This window comes from Podarcis filfolensis (genome assembly GCF_964270895.1).
Source record: "Podarcis filfolensis genome assembly, chromosome: 10".
In the NCBI taxonomy this organism is placed as follows: domain Eukaryota; kingdom Metazoa; phylum Chordata; class Lepidosauria; order Squamata; family Lacertidae; genus Podarcis; species Podarcis filfolensis.
This window is the reverse complement of record NC_139612.1, coordinates 26,253,710-26,276,589: the sequence shown is the minus strand read 5'-3', so window position 1 is coordinate 26,276,589 and position 22,880 is coordinate 26,253,710. Positions and strand designations below refer to the sequence as shown.

Below are 22,880 nucleotides of genomic sequence, written 5' to 3'. Positions count from 1 at the left end.
GACTAACCTGATCTCGTTTTTTGACAGAATTACAAGCCTAGTAGATGAAGGGAACACAGTGGATGTAGCCTGCCTTGATTTCAGCAAGGCATTTGACAAGGTGCCCCATGATATTCTTGTAAAGAAGCTGGTAAAATGCGGTCTTGACTATGCTACCACTCAGTGGATTTGTAACTGGCTGACTGACCGAACCCAAAGGGTGCTCATCAATGGTTCCTCTTCATCCTGGAGAAGAGTGACTAGTGGGGTGCCACAGGGTTCTGTCTTGGGCCCGGTCTTATTCAACATCTTTATCAACGACTTGGATGATGGACTCAAGGGCATCCTGATCAAATTTACAGATGACACCAAACTGGGAGGGGTGGCTAACACCCCAGAGGACAGGATCACACTTCAAAACTACCTTGACAGATTAGAGAACTGGGCCAAAACAAACAAGATGAATTTTAACAGGGAGAAATGTAAAGTATTGCACTTGGGCAAAAAAAATGAGAGGCACAAATACAAGATGGGTGACACCTGGCTTGAGAGCAGTACATGTGAAAAGGATCTAGGAGTCTTGGTTGACCACAAACTTGACATGAGCCAACAGTGTGACGCGGCAGCTAAAAAGGCCAATGCAATTCTGGGCTGCATCAATAGGAGTATAGCATCTAGATCAAGGGAAGTAATAGTGCCACTGTATTCTGCTCTGGTCAGACCTCACCTGGAGTACTGTGTCCAGTTCTGGGCACCACAGTTCAAGAAGGACACTGACAAACTGGAACGTGTCCAGAGGAGGGCAACCAAAATGGTCAAAGGCCTGGAAACGATGCCTTATGAGGAACGGCTAAGGGAGCTGGGCATGTTTAGCCTGGAGAAGAGGCGGTTAAGGGGTGATATGATAGCCATGTTCAAATATATAAAAGGATGTCACATAGAGGAGGGAGAAAGGTTGTTTTCTGCTGCTCCAGAGAAGCGGACACGGAGCAATGGATCCAAACTACAAGAAAGAAGATTCCACCTAAACATTAGGAAGAACTTCCTGACAGTAAGAGCTGTTTGACAGTGGAATTTGCTGCCAAGGAGTGTGGTGGAGTCTCCTTCTTTGGAGCTCTTTAAGCAGAGGCTTGACAACCATATGTCAGGAGTGCTCTGATGGTGTTTCCTGCTTGGCAGGGGGTTGGACTCGATGGCCCTTGTGGTCTCTTCCAACTCTATGATTCTATGATTCTAAGATAATTATTTTTTTCTGGCCAGGGTCTTTCAGATATCTTTAATGGGCCAAGCAATCCTATGAATCTGGCTTATGTCAGCATAACTTCCCATGTCCAGTCTATTATGCATATAAACCACAGACGTATTGACAGAAACTGGTGGATTATTTTTATGCTTTACTTAGTTTTAGCATATTCTCTTCTAGGGATCAGTTGAAATAACAGTAGCTGTTATGGCTTGGTTGTAATACATGGTCAAAGATGAGGGCTGCTAGCCATGACTTTTATATCCATTAAAAACCATAGTGATCAAGAAATAACTCCTTAAACGTGACTGCATTACATCTCCATTTTACAATAATGCAAATCAGAATACAACTGCGAAGTTCCATGATAATGGCAACCTGCAGACTCATTTTTCATTTTCATGTATAGTTAATGTGTTCTATATCATTTTAAATATCATTTCAGAAAGTTTCATTATCTGGCAACAGTTTTTCAAAATGACATTTTACATGTGAGTAAAACAACAGCAGTGCCATGTACGACTCAAAATATTTCTTTTCCCCCTCCCTAAAGTTCAGTGAAAGACCTCTCCCAAGACAACAGAGAAAAGGTTAATGATACTTGGTTGTATTGATAGTTTTGCTTTCTCATTGGTGTAATGACTATAAATTTTATGTTTCAAACAAAATCATACTAGCTAAGGCCAATAAAACTTAAATTGGTTGAGTGTGTTGGATTAGTCACACAGCACATACATTCTCCACCAACAATTGAAAAGGAAAAACTATGTTTTAACTTTTTTCTCCACTTTGATGTTCTTGGTATTAAGAAAATGTGATATTAACTGAAATGTGTTTTATGTATAACATTTTTTTGTGTGATGTAACCCCACAATGGTGCAACTTACCTAGCATAAATGTGTTGACATGGGTGTCATTTAAACCTCTTTTTAGGACTGTCATCTTTTATTTTCTGAAATGGTAGTAATTATTAGGAGAGCATTCCTATGCAGAAGAAACTGCCCCAAAGCAAGCTAGTGTAAATTAAGCTGAAGTACAGTTACACCAGATCCAGACTTTGTTCAGCAGCGGGGCTGCTGTTGTTGCTCTCCCTAGGTCTGTCACAGGGAAAACAAGCCTTTAAAATAGTGTTGTACACCAGTAGCTAGGGCATGTGGTTGAGCTGAGCAGGCTTGAGCCTCAGCTGAGCCAGAATGAGCAAGTTGAGCAAGTGTATGTTTGGATGAACTAATGTTGGCAGCTTAATGCCATTGGAGATCTGATGCATCCAAAGTTGCTCATTACAGTGGTTCTTGACATAGGATTGCCCCCAAAGCAATGTAGAGCATCTTACAGAGTTTTACACAAAAAAGGTGCCTGCCCTCAAAAAGCTTACGGTCTGAAAGACAGATCTGGCAAGGGTGGAGTGAACATATGTTACTGCTTTTAGAAGAAAGATAATATAATTATGTGTCAATATATTGTTGCATGTCATCCCAATCTCTGAGCAATGCAAGTTCTGGGGGGTTCCAGGCACTTACCCAGGGGTTGTGTTTCCTTCAGAATGAGGTACAGTGGAGACTGGGGTGTCTTTATGATATATGGTTAATTTACACATATATACAACCTGAGCCTACAATGGAGGAGTTCACAGCATTAAGACCCCAAGGGAGTCTTGCTACTTTCAAAGCTGCAGCCTGAGATTCAAGCAGAAATCAAGCATTGCGAGAAGCCAAACTACAGGGAACCAGGCAGAGGGCCTTCTCAGTAGTGTCGCCCGCCCTGTGGAAGGCCCTCCCACCAGATGTCAAAGAGAAAAACAACTACCAGACTTCTAGAAGACATCTGAAGGCAGCCCTGTTTAGGGAAGCTTTTAATGTTTGATGCATTACTGTATTTTAATATTTTGTTGGAAGCCGCCCAGAGTGGCTGGGGAAGCCCAGCCAGATGGGTGGGGTATAAATAAATCATCATCATCATCTCTCTCTCTCCCTCTTTCTCTATCTCGTTTCCCAGACTATTGCTTCTAGCTTCTATCTCACATAATTCAACTTTCCATTCTACCCTTTGTCTTTCTATCGGCAAGTTGGGGGAGACGGGCCAACCCATTTATTGTCTGGCACGAAGCCACTTCCTTTGTTACTTTAATGGCCCATTATTTCACCAGGAAGTTAGCCTCGCTATCCAAGGAATTTGAATCCTAGGTTAGATTTTAACATTTGCTGGGCCCAGGAATTAGAAGGGTTTCAGCATGCAGCCTACCCCCTCCCCCCCAACTCACAACACTATTTAATAATCAGGGAATAATGTCCCTATGGGAAATGTGATTATGCTGAAATAAAGCGCAGAAGCAGTCACTGATGCGCTGGAGTCATCTGGCAAAGTTGTTGAGTTTGAGCCTGGTAAATTGAAAAGGCAATTAGTTAGCCAAGTGATGGAATATGATATTCATTAGTATGAAATCATCTTTTTAAATAGGAGGGCTTCTGTGGCATTTGTCTTCCCTGCAAATGACAGAGGTTAGGTTGAACAGAAACAAATAACAAGCCTGAGTTGCTGTGAGCATTTTGACTTTCCACATGGACTTGATGCTGACATGCAACTTATGAATGCCTAGTAAAGTGTGAGTTGCACAGAATCTTGCTTTGGAGGCATTTATTTGTAGATGGCTTGGCTATCAATGAATTTTCACATCTTACATTGGTCATCTTAAAATTGAACACAGTTCATTTCCCAGAAAACATTTTTTTGACAGTTTCCAATAAGCACTACCATAAGTTTGACACTTGCCCATAAAATAATTGCTCTTTATGTATATTGATGCAAATGGAAAAATCCTGATTCCCACTTTTAGAGAAAACACCTAAGTTATAAATTCTTCAGGTTGTAAAATTGTTACATTGGTCACAGCTTTTGAAACACAATAAAAATAAAGCATTTAATTTGTGGCATACTTTTTGCTTATTTTTGTAGGGATGATCAAGGCAGTTAACAAAAAGTTTAATGTTAGTTGGAGCTCAGTAATATTAGCTAAAATACAAAATAGGTAAAGAAGCTTACCAATGTTACATTGGTCACTACAGAATTACTCAACTTTAGGATTCTAATGCACTGTTAAATGTCAATCTTTTTCTTTTAGTTAATCATTGGTGAAATTATTTTCTGTAATATTCAAATAACAAATATACATGGTATATTACATATGCTACAGATGTTTTTATCTTACAGTTTTGATGTTAGATCTTTAATGCGGCTAAATTTTGGAAATATAAATGAAAGTCTTTTTTGTCTCACACTTCAGAAAGTCATTTCTTTTATTTGAAAGAAAAGTAAAATGGAGCTAGGGAGCTGTGAATAAGGAGCTAAAAACTAGTTTCTGGGTACCATTTAGAAGACAATAAAAGGATGTTTGATGCTGTATTTTCACACTGCTTGCTTTTAACACTAACAGGAGTTACTGCTCATGTAACTTGCTTTTGGCTGCAATCCAAAGAAAGGAAAGAGCTGTGTGTCTTACCAGAGTCTTGTTTGCTGTTTTTGCTGCCGCAAGAGACAGCCAAAGTAACAAGTAGGTTTTAAACCTAAACTGGCAATTTAAGTTTAGGGTATAGGTTTAACTGTTTCTGCTATCTTGTGTATACTGTTTAGAGTTAAGATACCATTTGGTCAATTGTTTTATGTCCTCAATATAATCATTCTAGTTCAGACTCTGTATACACAAAACTAGAATGAAAGGAACTGTAACGCCAGTCAGTAGATGCAGGATCCTGAGTTGGTTCTGTGTTCTGGCATTGCTCTATTGATTCTCATGTTGGCCAGGTGGTTTTAGCTGGCTTGTTAAAGAAGTCATAATCATGTATCAGTTTTCTTTCAGGACCATATGGTGAGTCACCATGTGATGAAACTAGTTATATCACAATCTGGATGACTGATAACCTGAGTCTACCTGCTGCCTTCTTTCCGGATAGGAGTTAAAACAGCACTAGCTAAACTGATGAACCACATTCTTAATCACACCAGTTTCATAGGCAGACCACACAAGCCCTAAACCTGGGCGTAGCCAACCTTTTTGGATCAGTGGGCGCATCTTGAAGTTTGATAGAGTGCTGTGGGGTGACAGTCACGAAAAAAGCTGCTGGGTGTTTGTGATAACACAAAATAGTTGATAAGGGGAGTGTGGCATAACACAAACTTAGAGAGAAAGATGCCCCAAACCATCTTATGCGTACCATGGGAAGTGAGCTATGTGTTACTGTTTCTGATTGTAGAGATAACACAATATTGTTATAAAATAACACAAACACACACACACTCACACTCTGATGCTGATGCTGCCTAATAGCAACAGCGAGTGTTCCTCAGAATCAGAGAAAATACAAAGGTGGCCACACCATGCTCACACTCACTTCACAGAAATTGCTTGAAAGGTCATGACCGTCTTGCCCCATAACTTTCTTCCTAAGCAGGCTAGAGATCTATCTTTTAAAAAAAATCAGGAAGTCGGGGGCACCTGCTTAGGGACAACAATGAAAGCCTTTGGGGGCCGGGTTGGTGAACTGTGCCCTAGATTTTCCCAGGAATGAAAATTGAACTCTGATTTTAGGGTGCAATCAGACCTTACCACATGCAGGAAGTATCAGCTATCTTGCAAATAAATGAATAAGTATTGTTAGTAATGCAAAGAAAGGGAGCAGGGGGAGAGAAATTAACTACAAATACAAGGAAAGACTGGCCTAAAAGCAGAAACATCCACACACACAATATACTTTGTAAGATATTGTAAGCCACCACATCTGAAATTCCCACTTTAGGAAACTAAAGGCTAGGGTAACAAGGTAAAAAAATGGCATGCCTTCATCCCTGGAAATAGGGATAGGCATTATATAATAATATGAAGGGGTCATAGGCGCGGTTCTAGTTGAAGGGTGTGCTTCTTGAGTTTCTAACCCACTTATATCATGTAAATTGGGAGGTTCCTGGGCTTTTTCCTCAGAAGGCAAGAAAATAGGACAGTGCTGCACTTTATAGCCCTCTTTCAGATGTGCTATTCTTTAGTATCCTTCTAGTGGCCCTGTGCTGAATTAGTCTCCTCTACAGGATCTCTGCTGATAGTCTCTTAGATTGTGTAATAGCATGGCATTAACTAGGTGTTGCTGTGTTTTTATGCCCCATAGGCATTACAGGCTACTAAACAACTCAGCTGCTGAATGCATATACAGAGGTACCTCGGGTTACATATGCTTCAGGTTACATATGCTTTAGGTTACAGACTCCGCTAACCCAGAAATAGTACCTCGGGTTAAGAACTTTGCTTCAGGATGAGAACAGAAATCGTGCTTCAATGGCGCGGCGGCAGCAGGAGACCCATTAGCTAAAGTGGTGCTTCAGGTTAAGAACAGATTCAGGTTAAGAACGGGCCTCCGGAATGAATTAGGTACCGTAGTTTTCACTCCATTACACGCATTTTTTTCCTCCTAGAAAGTAAGGGGAAATGTCTGTGCGTGTTACGGAGTGAATGCTTCCCTCCTCCGTGGTTTCCAGCGGGAGAAGAGCCGCTGAATGGGGAGGAGAGAGGGACAGAGTGCCTGCTTCTTTAAAGGAGCAAAGCGGGAGGGGAGAGGAACCGCTTACACGAGTGCAAGCGGCTCCTATCAGGTAGGCTCCTTTAAAGCAAGCAGGCTCTCTGTCCCCCCAGCAAAGTTTTTCAGCTCGCTAAGGGGGGGGGGGGCAGAGAAGCAGAGCTTGCTCCACGCGTGCTCCTTGTCCCTTGAGTGCTTTTCCTTCCCTCCCCACTTAAAACGTGGTTACAAAGTACAGATCCACATGGATCCTCAGGATTTTTGCACTGGGTCACCCCAAATTCACCATCAGATCACATAGCATGTCCACGGCTACAGTTTGCACCAAAAAAATCACGCACCCACTGTTGCCTGGGGCCGCAGTGGTGCAAAAACGTGGTTACAAACATGGATCCACATGGATCCTCAGGATTTTTGCATTGAGCTACCCCAAACTCACCATCAGATCACATGTCTGTGGCCACTGCATGAACCACAAAAATCATACATCCACTGTTTCGTGTAGAATATTTTTTTTCTTGTTTTCCTCCTCTAAAAACTACATGTGTGTTATGGTCGGGTGCGTGTTATCGAACGAAAAATACGGTACTTAACCCGAGCTACCATTGTAGCCAGCTAGTATTCATTGTTTTGAAAAATAAAGAGTTAGTTACAGATTTCCAGAATATTGCAGTTAAAGTCTACATTATTTGTGTTATTCTGCAATGAGGCTTCCAGGAAGATACTCAGAATTTAAGACTTGAGGAATATAGAAAGGAAATTGCTCTACATTTTCAAAGTGTTCAGCAATAAAAAGTGGATTATGTTTTAGGACTTAGAAGATATCAGAACAAAGTTCTAAATAGAACTTGAGTTTTCTGTGCAAGTTGCCAAGAAATAATCCTGTGCACTAGCTTCCAAATTGGTTATTTTATTTTAACACCCTACAGCTGTATTCAGTTGTTACCTAACACTTACTCCAAGTAATTCAGATCACAAATACAAACCTCTTGCTAGCTCTTACTATGTTTTCTTTTCCTTAACTGTCTTTTGCTATTCTGTGTTTTCCTAGCAGCTTAGTCGTTTTTCTCATTCTTTTAATTTATGCTAAGAACAGCCGAAATGACTGTTAGCAATTAAACTGACCAGGCATATTCTGTGTGTATGTGTGTGTCTGTTAGTCTGTCCTAGGGCAATGTTCCCTGAGTGAGGCAGAGGAAGTAACTGAATCTCATTTCCACTGGTGTGCTTCCTATACATATCACCACTCTTGTTTTTGACCAAGGTCATGCTGCTGTACTTTTACAAGGTAATGGAGTACAAGATAGTGCCTCATTTTATAATGTGGGTTCATTTAGACAAACTTACTGAACATTAGAGTGAGAAATAAAACACATTATTAAAACTTCGCAAGCTGCAGCTCTTGCTAGTGATAACTACAATAAACCTGTAATAATGAGAATGTATCCTAACTGCTTTCCTGGGAAATAGAGTAAATCAAGGACATAGCTTGTTTTTCAAACTGTTTTAAAGTGGAGCTTTAAACAAGGGACTCTCTGGGCCAGGGATCAAAGGTGACATGTATGTCATTTGCTTTTCAGCCAACTTCGAATCTGGTTATCCAGGTGCTTAAGCCCACTTTTAAAATTACAAGAAAAATGTCTGTAGATATAAATCTGATTAATAAAATGATTTTAAAAAGAAACTAAAATCCAGTGGTTGTGCACGCAAAGCTTGTCCATTGCCAATAAGCAGTATTCTAGAATCTGTACTGGCAAGCACCACTGAGCAGTAGTACAGAAAGCCGTATACATCCTGCTATAGTCGTTCAGTGCAGTAGGCATTGGCAATGAATGTGAACTGTAATCAGTTTGCACTGGTTGTCAGAAGCAGATGCACTGTGGAAACGCCAGCTCTGTCTAGCCTTCTCTTTTTCCCACCATAGGTGCCTGCAAATATCTGCTAGTAACCCAGACCATTTCTCCTCTGGTTGGTTTCAGTGGTGGAAATTGCATAATACAGTCCATACATATTTCCACACATCTTCACAGCAACTTGTGCAAAGTAGCTAATTTCAATAATAATGATTCTTATAATCTTTAAATACAGTGGTACCTCGGGTTAAGTACTTACCGTAATTCGTTCCAGAGGTCCGTTCTTAAGCTAAAACTGTTCTTAACCTGAAGCACCACTTTAGCTTATGGGGCCTCCTGTTGCCGCCGCGCTGCAGGAGCATGATTTCTGTTCTCATCCTGAAGCAAAGTTCTTAACCTGAAGCACTATTTCTGGGTTAGTGGAGTCTGTAACCTGAAGCGTATGTAACCTGAGGTACCACTGTATAATTAAGTTTCCTTAAGACTAATGAAATGAACTTAGTCCCACATGTTTGGCTAAGAACTGACATATAGCAATTTTTAGCATGCCAATAAAAATATCAGAAAGTAGTCTACATAGTGCCAAAAACAAATAAATAGATAAATGGCAAAGCAGCTTTCAGAAATTAGAACTGGCTTTTCCATAGAAATTGAAATAAAATGTTTTATCTTATGCTGTCACTCGGCTGGTGGCAAAGTTTCAATCAGTTTAATAGAGAAGCAATTTTCAGCTATTTTCACTTGCAGCTTGTAGACCCCTAAGTTTTCTGCAGAGGGTGGGGGACCTTCCAGGACAGAGCAGAAAGTGGTAAGGGGGATTGCTGAGAATTGCACCCTTCTCCATTCTGCTGATGGAATCCTTACCATCACCAAGGGATACAATCCATACAGTACTTGAGTAATTTTAGGCTGGGATCCAATAGACAGTTACATATATTTAGCCCTGTTTAGATATGTGAGTTTAAGCCTTCAGACTACAGGTTTATAGCCTTATGTAAAACCATCTCTAAACTCGTAAGTGGATTACAAAAATAGAACATACAGCAATGAAGCAGTATAATAAAAACAGATACAACATAAAAATCAGTATCATTAAAACTAAATTTGGAAAAAAATCAGTAATAACGGTCCAGTCTCATGGGTGAGGAAGTCTGATGTTTATTAATTACAGTCATATACATAATCAACTTTAATTAAATGTCAGTAGATACAAGGTGTAGTCTAGCAAGGAATACTTACAAGCCCTATGCTATTCACTTCAGTGGATCTTGCACAGGGATGACATGTGACCTGTTACCTCCATAATATTACCATTACTGTATTCGTTTATGCCTGGTGTATTTAATGAATTGACAATCTCTTTTGATCGCATATGAATTTTCTAGCCTCAGATTTTTTCCAAATAGTTATTAATTATTGGAGCTTGCAGAAGAATAGTGGGTGATTATGGTTCTTCGTGTGAATTAATTTGAGGGTGGAAGGGCTTTTTAATTTTTTTTTTGCAAGGGTCACTTAGCAGTAACATCTTATGCTCTATTAATAGATTCAGTTTGTATTCCATTGTTTAGAAAATTAAACTTGTGTTCAATTTTCGCTTTAAATTGATCTTAACCCTGTAAACCATTTCCCCAAAACCTTTTATATTGATGATTTACAATGAATTGAAAAAAATGTTTAAAATAACTTTTGTTAAAAAACCAGAAGCATTTTTAATAGGTATTACAGGAATGAATATACCGAAAGAATACAATAATTTGTTCATGTATGCAACAACGGCCCCACGGATATTGTTAGCCCAACACTGGAAAGAAGAACAAGTCCCTGCTAAAGAAGATTGGCAACTTAAATTAATGGAATATGCCAAAATGGCTAAATTAACTGGAAGACTTAGAAATCAAGACAACAACAAATATAAAAAAGAATGGAAAATGTTTATTGCATATTTACAAAAGCATTGTAAGGAAGTTAATACAGTAGCAGGGTTTTTTTTAAAAAAATACTTGTAATATTAAGGAGAATGTTTAAATTCAGAAATTATTAAAGATAAAGAAATTTTTGACATGTTTAAATTAAGACAATACAAAAGAACCAGGGGAGGGAGTGGGGGGAAGTTGAGGGATCTAAGTAATCCCAAAATTTGAATTTATTACGGTGTGAAAATGTTTTATTTCCCTTTTTTCTGTCTTTTATTATCTTCCTTTTTTGGTTTATTTTCTCTTTTTATATTTATGTGATGATAATTTTTAATTTTGAAAAACAATAAAAAATATTATATATAAAAATGGATCTTAACCCTAAGAACTGCTTTCCATGCCCCACATTAACACATCTGGAGTAAAACAGCAATTTTGCCAAAATTTTGCTTCTTTTGTTTTGAATAAGATTGGTAAAAAGAGGTGTAATACAAATATTGTTCACAAGGTCTATTTTGCTATCATTCAGTTATTAATAATTTATTCCATCATCCTTTTAGATATTTAATAAAACATTTGAGCACATACAGTTTTTTATGATGCTATTTAGAATACATTACTACTGTACATTTATGATAAGTATTCCTTTTATATATGCATATTGTTTGAAGTCTTTTAATTTGCTAGATAATGTTTTATTCTTTTCTTTCTCCTTTACAGGAAAGCCATAGCCCAATCTTAAAACATGCTGTGGAATACATACATTATTTAGATAGGATGAACCTAAATTTTACACTATTGTTGAGAAAAATTATATTTTGCTGGGATTGCAACAATGTTCCTCTGGTTTTCCAAGCAAACATGCTAGTTTGCTTGTTTAGGATTGGGGCAGTCTTCACTGCCTCAATGATGATTTTATTTTATTTTTTAAATTTGCCAATTGCTTTATCTTGTCCAGGGCATGAATGAATTTATCACTGTATGCCTAAAAGTGTGAACCTACAAATTAGAATACTCTTTACTTCAGTTTTGTTGGTTAGAGAATCTGTGTTAAGTAAAAGGTAAAGGACCCCTGGACGGTTAAGTTCAGTCAAAGGCGACTATGGGGTTGCGGCGCTCATCTCGCTTTCAGGACGAGGGAGCCGGCGTTTGTCCACAGACAGCTTTCCGTGTCATGTGGCCAGCATGATTAAACCACTTCTGGCACAACGGAACACTGTGACAGAAACCAGAGTGTATGGAAACACCATTTACCTTCCTGCCACAGCAGTACCTATTTATCTTGCTTTCGAACTACTAGGTTGGCAGGAGCTGAGACAGAGCAACGGGAGCTCACTCCGTTGCGGGGATTCGAACCGCCGACCTTCCGATCGGCAAGCCCAAGAGGCTCAGTGGTTTAGACCACAGTGCCACCCGCGTTAAGTAAGCTTAAGTGACTAGTTTCTAAGAAATACTTTGGCAACTTTTTGTAGTTTGCTTTTTTAATTCAGTGAAATTTTATGTAAAAAATTGAATTTCCAAAAAATATGTAAGACGTATCATTTGAGTTGTCTTTTAAAATTAACCTGTGATAGGTTGTATTGAAATCAGTGGAAATGACAAACTAAAATCCTTAGTGTTGTATGAAAGGTGTTGTCAGCTGGCATTTAAGCTCTTACCAATGCATGCGATTTTCAGAAATTCTCTGCAGCCTTCTGTCTTCTCTTACTCTGCTCTGAAGGGTCTCCTAACTTTCTGGAACAGATTTAGAGAAGGCTAGGGCAAGAGGGGAGTGCAGTGGGAAGCGGCGTTGCTGAAAATGCTTTCCATCCTCATCCCTCCATGAAAACTTTATTGTCAGTTGAGCAACACCATTGGATGCAGACTACTGGTTTCAGTTCAGCTATTTTGAGTAGCACTCAGTTTATACAACCCTATAGTTTTATATTACTTATTTGTTTGTGAGCTGCCCAAAGAACACCTGTTATATGGTAGCTATATAATTGCAGTTAATACATAAGTACAACTGATATGGATAAAATACCAGTCAATTTGAGCAGTTTAAAAGTTGTCATTAACAATTTTCAGATGATTGTTCCTAGGATGTATGTATGTCATACATGGTTCCTTAGGAATTTTAAAATTAGTGTGTTAACAGCTTGCTGTACCTGAATGTTACTGAGTTGTCATTTCTGCAAATATTTTTACATATTGAAATAAAAATAATTTCCAGGTAAATCTAATAGTAGACACAGTAGTAGACACCGCCATAGAAGTGGGTGGAGAAGTCTGAGATCTTTCTGCCCAGCAGGCATGCAGACTATCCCCTATCTAGTCATCAGTCAGCCATTTGATGGAAAACCCATTCTTATCTTATCTGCATGGATCAGCTGTAGAAGGGGGCTGTGTGTGCATGTATCCCGTGTGTGTGCATGAGATTGTGAAGTTGCCATATCCACTTTAGCACACAGAGGTTTTATCAAAAAAGCCTTAGAGTTTCGCAACTGGATACCCTTCAATAAAAATCTTAAGGTCACTGATGGGATAATATTTTCTTTTTAGGAATTTTCCTGGGACTTGGGGAAGGGCCATAGCTCAGTGGATAGAATACATGCTTCAAACGCAAAGGGTCCCCGATTCAATCCCTGGGTTTTTTTGTTTTTTGTTTGGATAGGGCTGGAAATGGCTCATGCCTGAAACCTCTAGAGAGCTGTATCCTGTCTTGAAAATGCAGAGCTAAATCATGGTCTGACTGATACAACACACCTTCCTTTCTTCCTATGTGCATTATATTTTAGTCTAGTTAGACTAAAAATACTTTTGTGCTACACACTTTTGTGCCAGTGGAAGTTGTTGGGGAGCAGAGGCTTCACTGTTTCAAGAACTTCAAAGTGTATTTAGTTGTTCTTTAGAAAATGAAGCCTACATTCACAAATCTAAATAGGGTTCTGTGTGGAATGGGTGTATTGTTAACTGTGATCAATTTACAAAAAAAATATTTTCGTGCAGAAATTTACTGCATTTACTGATGCCAGGGAGTTTAATTTCTCTCATCCATTTACACACAGGAAACCTCGACCTGTCTCTCAACTGGTTGCACAACAGGTTACGCAGCAATTTGTGCCCCCTACACAATCAAAGAAAGAGAAAAAAGACAAAGTAGAAAAAGAAAAAAGTGAAAAGGAAACGACTAGCAAAAAGAACAGTCACAAGAAAACGAGGTAAACTTTGGTACTTTTTCTGTTACTTAGAGAACAAAATGAGATAATCTCTGCAAAATTCTTAGAAAAGGGTAAAGAGTCACAATGATCCCTACCCACATAGTTGCAATGTTTACATACTCCGCTGTTAGATTGAATCAAACCACAGGAAAGTGTATATCTTCAGAAAGGGCCTAATATATACCTGTATCTATGTTCATATGTTGCTGAGCAAATCGTTCATGTATCTATATTTTTTAAAATGGCACCTGAGATCTTCAGATGAAGACCAGGATATAAATTTAATAAATAATAATAATAATTATATAGCCTGATTTCTAGAAAAATCTGGTACCAGCATTTTTACCTCCTCTCAAAATTCTGGTCATGAAAGTCTGTCTTTTAATAGTGAGAAGCATTTCAGCAAAGTGGAAAGTAAGATAGAAAGGGAACAAAATTCAGAGATTTCACCTTTTACACATTTTAATTGGCCTCAGATTGAGAAAAGGAAATTTGCAGTCAGTCAATAAAGTGTCTGAAAATTGGACAAACTATATGCACACTGCACTTGTGCACTTTAGAAAGGTTCAGATGGTGGAATGAATTTCTACTGGCAGCAGAAACCTATATATTTTTACAGAATCTAAACTACATTTATTAGTATATGCTGATACAGTCAGATGGTTGTTATATATGTAATATAACCAGGGTCAATTGTCTTATAATATAGGGCAGCTTTGCCAGTTGATTAAACATGGTTGAACAATTACTCCCAACTATGAAACCACCCCATCCCCATGTGTTGGGGTGTAAATTTCTGCTGCCCACATTATCTTCAATAAAAGTAACCATTATGATAGACACCATTACTATTTAATTAGAATTTGAAATTAGCCCATCTTATCACCCCTTCTCTGTCTATCTGAGGCCACCAAGAGAGGTCATATGAAGGGAATGAAACTCCATCCAGATGAGACATTGATCTGAGAATAGGTGTGCAGCTTGTTGGGAACAGGATTGCACTCCCCCAATTGCTGTAGCTTGAATTGCAGGTTGTGATAGTAGAGAGGAGCATTCTTTTCCAGCTAGACATAATGTACTGGCTTCAAAATTTCCTACACAATGAGGATTTTGCCACTATGGTGTTGCCATAACTCATTTGAAGCACAGTAATACACTCTATGTAAGCTGACTTTGATGAGTTCCATAGAACCTCAGCTGGTCCAGAATGCAGTGGCCAGACTCTTCTCAGGAGCTTGCCAAAGGGAGCATACAGCACCTATATGAAGTGTGGGTGTTGGTCCTTTAAATCCATAGAGGATTTTGGGGGACCCTCTGGAATAGACTTTGGGGGAATACGGGGAAAGGAAAGGGAAGTCCCACTGAGCAAGTGGAATGCCACTTGTTCAGTGTTGGATACAATCCAAGGTCTCTGGGAACTGTGTTGGGAAAAACCATCTATTATCTTGGAGAACTGCTGTCAGATTAAGTTTTAAAAATGTCATCCTAGAGTAGACCAATGATACGATTCAGAATATGGCAGCTTCTTACATATGTTTGGGCTTCAAATATAACCTTAACATAAGAGATTCAGATGATTTCTGAATGACCTCCTTGATTATTTATATTACTCTAGGCCCAGGTTGAAAAATGTGGATCGAAGTAGCGCCCAACACTTGGAAGTTACTGTTGGTGATCTGACAGTCATTATTACAGACTTTAAGGAAAAAACAAAGTCACCACCTGCTTCCAGTGCAGCTTCTGCAGATCAGCACAGCCAGAGCGGTTCTAGTTCTGACAATACAGAGAGAGGAATGTCCAGGTCGTCTTCACCGAGAGGAGAAGCCTCATCACTGAATGGAGAATCTCATTAAAGTTTATTTACTCCAGTTTCTTTAGTCTTTCCTCTCCAAACTTGCAAATGTACACAACTTCTGCCAACAGTTACCACATTTTCATGACTTGTTATCCACAGTGCACGATTTGTATGTTTACTCAAATATGATTTATGCTGTTTTATACAAAACAAGTGCAGCAGTGAAATTAAATTTCATTGCAATCTACAAAACCTTTTCAGATGACTTTTTAATCTTCATATACAAAGGTGCCATGAAAATGTGGTTTGAATGTTCTTGATGCAGTGTTACTGGTAAGTCCATTTTCACCTTTAGTTTAGTGAATTCTAACACAACTCTTGGATTCTATACTATTGGCATGTACTGAATTGAATTTTTTTATAACATAGTTCAAGCTGCCTAAATATGTATTATTTGAGAATTGTGAAACATAGTTATATGTATGCAAGTCAAAGATCAACTTAATCAACTATTGCTGCAAAAGACTTTTCGTAATGATTATCTTTAAAACACCTGCTGGTACTTGGTGTGGTTGAATAGGAAAAATGTTATTAAATAAAAAAAAACATTTGTATGAATTTTTGCCAATGTCTGACACATTTTACTAGATTACTGTTACTGAATTATGTTGCTGGCTTCTCCAATATTTTCCTCACACATTTAGAACATTTATTGTAATGTTTACAAGGGAAAAATAAGTAAATCTGTTACAAGCATTAATTGTTTAGCTTTATAACTCAAGTATAGTACTACCTTGTCCTTATACACTGGTATTCTATGTTATTGAACAGAAATTTGTTCTCAAATTATTAGGCATTTTCTGTTTTGTTTTCTTTTTAAATCTAGATTTTAATATCTAACTGCTGTTGATACATCCAAAACGTGATAATGTTCTCATTTGGCTTATTCTTTCCTTCTCCCAGACTTGCTCAGTGTTATAGTGATATATCAGTTCAGCTAGAGGCTGGGATCCAAAGAGGCTTTTACATTGCAATCCTGTACATGTCTACTCAGAAGTAAATCCCAATGAGTTCAGTGAGACTTACTTCCAGATAGTGCATATAAGATTGCAGCCTTAAGTTTATAGAAGAGTTTTAATGCAGGCTTGCAGTTTCCATTTTCTTCTCCAGCCATAGCTCATTGCACTGCAACGGATCCCTTTCCCAAAGTTCTTTGGAGCCTTGGGAGTGGGTGGTGCAGGGGACTGTAGATGAAAGGTGGTAAGCCTTGGAAGCCATTCTGTGTATGTGTGTGGATACTCCCTGTGCAGCCTTTTGGATCCAAGCCAGTGATATTAAATGTTGCACCAGAGTGAATAAATAAGCAAGTAGTGTGTATATATAACATTTGTTCCTATATCAGCCTTTTGCTTTGAAAAACAAAAATCCTTTATTAAATATTATAGAGCAAATCATAGGAAAAATGCAGTTCTTTGTTTTTGACATAGTTGTGAACATTTATGCATTTAGCAATATATAGATACAGAACAAGATTTGCAGTCCCAGTCGGTATTATGTAAACTTTCCAATAAAATATTTTTATGAGTATAGGTTTTGCCATTTTGTTTACAATCAGTTAAGTGTTTTGGTGCACAAATTAATTAATCTTGCATTAGAACTGTAGAATGGGAGGGGACATGGTTTGTAATTCTAAGGGTGTTTTTATTCATGACTTTGCCCATCAAATGGACATCCACTGATGACAATGTACATTCTGATTCTTTCCCACTTGTATGGCGTACTAACTATTTGGAAGTGATGCATTATAAATTGACAATGGGATCCTGTGCATGTCAACTTAGACATGTCCCACTGAATTCAATGGGACTTACTCCCAGGTAAGTATTTATAGGATTAAAACCCATGAGCACAATCTTGAGCATTTATACTTACCTGAGACTGTAGTCCTAAACGCACTTATTAAGGAGTAAGGACCATTATATTGAGTGGAATTTACTTTGGAGTAAACATACTTAGAATTGCACTTTACAAAGGTGAAGGTGTTTTAGCATCAGTTGTGAAAACATCCTAGCTTGTACCTCTCCAAACATGTGCTCAGGGCTCTGCATCTGCAAAAGCTTAATAGACTGATTCAACAGCAAAAACTCCCACCCCATATATTGCTTTACTTTGGGGCTTACAGCAGTAAGTGTCCTGGAAGAACAAAGTTACAAGAGGATGTCTGGCATAGTTTAAGATGTAATCCTGTGCACACTTAGCTGGGAGTAAGCCCATTTCAGCTCAGTGGAAGTTACTTCTGAGAAGATATACATAGGATTAGGTTGTTAGCGTTTTTATTGTTGTTGGATCAGATTTGGTACAAAATCCATTGCAGTATTGTTACAGGGGAAACCATCATTAATTGAAAATATTTATTTTGTGAACCAATGTGAAAAATTAGATGGGATCTTTGGTAGTAAATCTAACCCCAAAATATTAAATACGTATGCTTAATATCATTTCAGCTAGAACAATGGAATTTTGTAGCCCCTGACAATTGTGATGTTTGCTGGTTTCTTGTAGTATTGTATTTTATTTCTGTTTTTAACTGCAGTACTTCTACAGGCACAATGGTACTATCTATTTTGTACAATGTTAGTTGTGAAATATAGTTAGTTGCATAAAATGAAAGTCTGATGTGATATCTAAAACTTGCATAACTCATTTCTTGGTGTTGCTGTCTTAAAATCTAATTTTAATAACAGGTTGTTGTTTTCAAATGGACTACTGCTGACATGGACTGTTGGTTAAAATACTGTGCTATGAAATAGGCATTCTCTGCTTGCGTTTTAATGGCTTTAAAGTACAGGTAAAAAATATTGGGTTTTTTAATGTGGGAGCAATGTAAACAATTCAATTCCTCCTAAATATTGGCAAAGGTGTGTTTTTTTTTATACAGTCGTACCTTGGTTTTCAAACGCCCTGGAACTCGAACGTTTTGGCTCCCAAACCCAGAAGTGATTGTTCCAATTAGCAAACGTTCTTCTGGAACCCAAATGTCCAATGGGGCTTCCGCAGCTTCTGATTGGCTGTAGGAGCTTCCTTCAGTCAATCAGAAGCTGCGATTTGGTTTTTGAATGTTTTGGAAGTCGAACGGAATCCATCCAAGGAAGACTGTATATATAAATAAATTGTGTTAGATAATGTTCATGGTAAAAGGTAAAATAAGTAGTATGATAGCTACTTAAGTGTTTGAAAAAATTCTAGTTTAAACAAAATATACCGTATTTTTCGCTCTATAACACGCACCTGACCATAACACGCACATCGTTTTTAGAGGAGGAAAACAAGGGAAAAAACATTCTGAATGAAACAGTGGATGTATCATTTTTGTGCTTCATGCTGTGGCCACAGACATGTGATCTGATGGTGAATTTGGGGTGACCCAATGCAAAAATCCTGAGAATCCCTGTGGATCCATGCTTTGTAACCACGTTTTTGCACCATTGCAGCCCCAGGCAACAGTGGGTGCGTGATTTGGGGGGGGGCAGGCTGTAGCCATGGACATGCTATGTGATCTGATGGTGAATTTGGGGTGACCCAATGCAAAGATCCTGAGGATCCATGTGGATCCATGCTTTTTAACCACATTTTAAGTGGGGAAGGAAGGAAAAATACAGAATGGACAAGGAGCACGAGAGGGGTGTGCAGAGAAGCAGCTGGCTAAGAATGCAGGAGAGGGGTATAACGGGAGGGAGGAAAGGAAGGCAAAAGTTTTCCCTCACCTACCCACCCAAGCCAGCCAGCCAGCCAGCCAGCCAGCGCTCGCTCTCTCTCTCTCTCTCTCTCTCTCTCTCTCCCTCCTGCATGTTTTCAGCAGCACCGGAGCACAGAGACGACACTCTGCTTTCCCCTCTGCTTGCCTGGAGGGGAGGGGCTTTCCCTGCTCTTTGTTCCGTTTGAGCAAACACAGCAAGGAAACAGAGGAGGGTGGGCAGTAAGACCCTGAGGCAGAATGCAGGAAAGCAGCCACTTCCTCTTTTCAGGTTTCCCTTCTCCGAGACGCGCGATTTGATTTTTGCCTGATTTTTTTTGCCATTTGGCTCCAGGGACCACACATTCGCTCAATAACACGCACAGACATTTCCCCTTCCTTTTTAGGAGAAAAAATCTGCGTGTTATAGAGGGAAAAATACGGTACATTCTTTGCTGGTGAAACAGTAATTGGCATATTCAGTTATTAAGATTACATTTTCTATAGGCACACAGATGTAGGAAGCTGCCTTAGTCCTGCTAGCTCAACAATTGTCAACAATGGCTAGCAGTGGCTTTCCAGGGTTTCAGGTATATCGGCCCTACCTGGAGTTGCTGGGGATTGAGTTTATGGCCTTTTGATGTGATCATATCCTCTATCGTAGGTATTCCATAATTTCAGAAATTTCCTTTTCCACCCCACTCCTTAATCATGAATCTTACCTGAGCAACTTCATGGGTGTTACGACATTTGAAAGTGATCATAAACACATTATTTCCTCAGGGCCCCTTCTATTAGAGCCAATTAGTATTTGTATAACACATTTGCTTAACTCATGCTGTGGGATATCATCCAGTTGTCAACCTTAAAAGACAAATTATGATGAAATAGAAGCAGTAATGAGATTGTAATTCATGTTTTAAGCAAGAAGAGAAAAATACTATTTTAAAAAAAGGCATTTCATAGCCAACGTTTCGGAAGAGTAATAAAACGAGTAATGCCATAATTCTTAAAAATAAGTACATTTAAGAGACCTTTGCTGTATTGTTTTATCCTTTTTACAGACTGTGGAGCTAATGTTGGCATGGATGTTTTAAAGAAGCACAACAGTTAAAATAATATAAAATCAGGTGGAGCCCACTATTACTCTGAGAAATTTGGAGGAGTGTGGTTCAGTAACATGCTGCTTAGATATACTGATGCATACGAAATACTGTTACCAACCAAGTTGAAATGTTACAGAATACATTCTAAATAAACCTCCATTAATTGCATGGTTAAGGTGTCACTTTTAAGCAGTTTGCAAGCAAGTATTACAAAACGGGGAAAAATTCTGCATCCAATGGCTAGTGTTTGAAGAGGCGAAGAGGTCACTTAAGTGCTGCTAACGCAGCAAAAACAATGCAGGAGGCAGCAGTTACGAGTTATGGGAATCTGCAGCCACAGCAGGTGCTGTGATTCTCCAGCTGTTTGACTTCACCCCTGGAGGCACACTGCATTGTCTCCTGAGACAGAAGGATGCCAACAACACCAATATAAGCCAAATACTCCACCCATCAATTGGTAACAACATGTAAGGTTCATTAATTCCATAGTTGTTTAGTGAAGTATATATATGCTCATTTTAACTTCTTGTGTTTTTCACTGTTGAAAGTTTGGTAACCAAGAGAATGATAGTTGGCCACTGGACAATATATCTGAAAAATTCTGCTTATACAAGACGAAGGGAATATGTGTGTTCATTTAGGTGAGGGGGGCATTATTTCACTATAGAAAGATTGTCCTTCTCTGGAAAGCTTGGAATATTAATTATCGATAGATCAGAGAAAAAGGCTTGCTTATTTGAGATGACCCTTATACAAGTTAACCAGGCAGGAAATCCTTCAGCAGCAGTCCATTACAGCCCACAAACGTATCCTTGCTACTTCTGACAGCAGCAGATTACGCATCCATGGTGAATCCCTTATTTTTGAAGAAACAATTGCAATGTTGGAGAAATGGAAGGAAAACTAGAATATATCTGCTCTGATGGATGATACAAGAAACACTGTTCACCTAGCATACGGTATAGTATATAAAGATTTATTTATTTTTTAAAGAATTATCGAATGTGTTTGTGAGCAATTTAATTTTCTGTGGAGTAAGGACATGGGGAAAGAGCGGTTTTGCAATTCCCCAATAATTATACCTTTGACTAATTGCTGCACCATGAAAGTCTCATATGATGATGCAATTCTGGATTTACTGGAAAGGGAACAATTCCACCCACTAAACTGTGTTTCCTTTTAATAAGCAAAACTCTGGTCAGATTTAGAAATGTTTCCGGAACAAAACTATTTTGTGGCACATTCCAAGAGGTAATTGCTAGGTGATTCTTATATTCCAGCAAATATGTTTATTTAAATAAATATCAGGGTTCGGTAATAGTATGCCTGCTCCATTTGTACCATCATTTTCCCCCCTCCTAGGAACTTGGGCTGGAGGTACCTTAAGGTAAAGCTAAAGGGACCTCTGACCATTAGGTCCAGTCGCAGATGACTGGGGTTGCGCCGCTCATCTCGCTTTACTGGCCAAGGGAACCGGCGTACAGCTACCCGATCATGTGGCCAGCATGGCTAAGCTGCTTCTGGCGAACCAGAGCAGCACACGGAAACACTGTTTACCTTCCTGCCAGAGTGGTACCTATTTATCTACTCAGAGCACTGTTTTTCCAGCCTGTAGCTTGCAACTCACAAGCGAGCTGTGGGCTTTATAAGCAGCTTGACTCTTAATCATAGACACCAAAGGCAGTGCCTGCACTTCAGAAGCAATCTGTAATAGTCACTCAAAGCAACTCCCTGTATGACCATCTGCCAATAAGGGTAGTTGGGTTTTTCAGCAATGATTGCTGTAAAGATGAAATACAGAAGCAGGTTATGTATCAATAATTGTCTGAGACTATAATCTTCAAAGCCCGCATTGACTAATCTGTTGGCAAACTACAAGTTCAGCCACCCTCCCGAGTCTTTCCAAAGTGGGCTGTATCGTTATAATGTGAATATTTCTAAGTTTCATTATATCTGACACTAGTTGTGTAAATTCTATGTTTTCAGAATATATATTTTATAACTTATATCCTGCAACTTGATGGTTGGTGTTCTGACATTCCCATAAACAAAACTCTGAATAGCTTTGTAAGTACAGTGGTACCTCAGGTTAAGTACTTAATTCATTTCAGAGGTCCGTACTTAACCTGAATCTGTTCTTAACCTGAAGCACCACTTTAGCTAATGGGGCCTTTAAACCTCTTTTGTTGACCACCAGCATTATGCTTTCCAGTTTTAAGTTTGGAATGGAGTACAGTGGTACCTCAGGTTACATACACTTACATACACTTATTGATACATATTTCTGGGTTACAGACTCCGCTAACCCAGAAATAGTACCTCGGGTTAAGAACTTTGCTTCAGGATGAGAGCAGAAATTGTGCAGCAGCGGCGCAACAGGAGGCCCCATTAGCTAAAGTGGTGCTTCAGGTTCAGAACAGTTTCAGGTTAAGAACAGAATTAAGTTCTTAACCCGAGGTACCACTGTACTGTAGTTGCTTTGGAAGACGATCATCAGGCA

General features: G+C 38.9%; 1 protein-coding gene across 1 annotated transcript in view; it reads left to right on the top strand.

Moving 5' to 3' along the window:
* Positions 1-18,231, top strand: part of YAF2 (YY1 associated factor 2) — a 29,174-nt gene extending 10,943 nt beyond the window's left edge. Inside the window, exons 3-4 of the mRNA XM_083574750.1 lie at positions 13,594-13,746; positions 15,362-18,231. Coding sequence (XP_083430876.1) covers positions 13,594-13,746; positions 15,362-15,599 — 391 coding nt within the window. The 3' untranslated portion in view covers positions 15,600-18,231. The remainder of the gene's footprint in view (positions 1-13,593; positions 13,747-15,361) is intronic.
* The last annotated feature ends 4,649 nt before the right edge of the window (positions 18,232-22,880 follow it).